The following is a 2,124-nucleotide window of genomic DNA, read 5'->3' on the forward strand; positions in this document are numbered from 1 at the left end:
TCTCCCCTCTCCCTGGAAGGGCAGAAAATATTCACATTGGTACTCAGCTCTTCTATTCCAAAATTTGTTTGACGCTATCAGCATTGAACCTGTTACATATTTTTCCATTTGAAAGTCCTGGTAGGTTTCTAACTTCTTGAAATATCCTCTGCAAAGTTTCTGCCAACTTGTTTCAGAGGCAACTGCTTTTCTTCTCCTCTCTGTTACGTAAGTTATTCATACCTTCTTGACTGGTAGACTCCTGCACTGGTAACATTTACACTACATGTTCTCTGAAGCCAGAGAGTCATATCCTCAAAGTTCTTTTAAGTATGTGCCAGAATACAATTATCAGGGAATCATATCTCTCTCTTCCGGCACAAAGGATTTGCATTCACACAGTTCAGTTGTACAGCAGACAATCACTATTCTTAATTCAAATGGACTTATTTTGTGAGTGACTATGCAGCAACACAGGAATGCTGCAAAGCGATCTGTAGTTATTATAACTAGAACCCAGTTCGGTGTGCTCTAGGGAAAAGGAGGTTGCAAGAAACGGAACCTCTTTTTACTGATATCCAGGAAGATAAAGATTATTGTAATAGAAAGATTTCCAGGTTTGAGTAAGAGTCCAGATTCTTTCAAAGAAATATAGACTGTTAAGCTTTGACCATCTTCTATAGAAAGACAATTTTACAAATGGCTTTTGGGGTGATCTGTTACTCCAGAATACAAAGATTAACTATATTTTGAAGTAAAGACATTTTGGAGGAATATTGTAAAGCCATACTAACTTAATCCAAGGTGCTGGAGCTAAGTGAGCATCCTTTAAATAATTTTGAATTGCTCTCAGTTGAGCAACCTGGGTTCAGGAAGACTGTGGATGTAATTCTTTGAATCTTTTCAGAGTTATGCTAAAACACAGAAAGAAATGGGATTCAGGTCTGAACAGTTTTAAAACTTCAGGGATTTTAGGAGTAGACACCAGTTAGACTTTTCTTCAAAACCCAAGTTTTGGGTTCTTTTTTTTAATTGCCCGAGAGTAGCTTACTTGCAACCCAACTACTTTTCGGAGGAGAGTGGCAGAATGTGATGTTGAAGTTCAGAGGTATCTCCTGCTTAGTAGCTTGGTTCATGTCTGATTTGCTTTGCTCAGACCTGACTAACCACTTAATGAACACAATGAAGAAAAGATGGGATGGATGGGGAGTAGAATCAGGTTAACGTTACTTTGTCTGGAGAAATTTGTTGGGTTTTTTCTCACTTTTATGTCTTTCCTTTCAGGTGTGTCCACAATTTGAAACAACTAAGTCAGCGGTGTCGAAATGTCCTCACAAAACCCAGAAGCAGGATGGCAACTACAGTTCACTTCATGCAGGAGGAGCTTGTCGAAAAGCTATAACCCGCAAATTTCCTCCTTTAACTTTTGAGAATCCAGAAGGATATGCAGTCCATCCCTCAGATCAGCTGAATTGCTTGAGGAAGAACACGGAGCATGCTTACAGCCATCCCAAGAAAGGGACAGCAGCGAAAGACAACATCCAGGTGAGCAGCCCAGAGAACTGTAGAGAAATACCTTTGTTACCTGCTCCCCAGCCTGTGGAACCAGAAGTCTTTAGTCCACCAGATGTAGAGACTCCACAGATGCCTTCCAAAAGGAACCGGAGAGGTAGCAGCCAAGCGTGGCAACCAGAAAAAGAGCCGGTGTTCAGTATTGATCCCTGTGCGAGAAGGGAGTCAGCAGCAGTACTGGTTACAGATACTCCTGAGCATGAGTACGGCGTGAAGGTGACGTGGAGACAGCGGCCTCATCTAATGAAATACCTGCTGGAGAGAGGAACGCTGAGCCCTGCTGACGTACTGGTGAGGGTGGACCCTGAGCTCTCCAGGAGGCAGGCTGACATCTGACTTGGCAGGAGCAGCAATTTTGTCATGTGCAAGCGCACGCCCGAGCAGCGGTTGGTTTTGAGGACGAAGAGGGACGATGACTTAAGCCGAGCCCTGCACCATGGCTGGCTGATCCGGCTGAGAAAGGCCGGGGGGTGTTTTCTTGGGGATGGGAGTATGTTGGGCCGGGCTTCCATGGGGAACGCGGTAACTCTGTCAAGAATTTTGTAATCGACGCGGCCTCTTGCAGTGGCCGTT

The 2,124-nt window shown here is 44.0% G+C and overlaps 1 protein-coding gene across 1 annotated transcript; it reads left to right on the forward strand.

Annotated features, from left to right (window-relative positions):
* Window positions 1-1,263: 1,263 nt before the first annotated feature.
* RHNO1 (RAD9-HUS1-RAD1 interacting nuclear orphan 1) lies at window positions 1,264-1,887 on the forward strand (the record flags this gene model as incomplete). The annotated part of the gene is made up of 1 exon (XM_009877490.1): window positions 1,264-1,887. A coding segment is annotated over one exon (624 nt), but the record flags the coding sequence as incomplete, so codon positions are not given.
* Window positions 1,888-2,124: the final 237 nt, after the last annotated feature.

The sequence above is a fragment of the Apaloderma vittatum genome, unplaced genomic scaffold (assembly GCF_000703405.1).
Source record: "Apaloderma vittatum isolate BGI_N311 unplaced genomic scaffold, ASM70340v1 C12045690, whole genome shotgun sequence".
NCBI lineage: Eukaryota > Metazoa > Chordata > Aves > Trogoniformes > Trogonidae > Apaloderma > Apaloderma vittatum.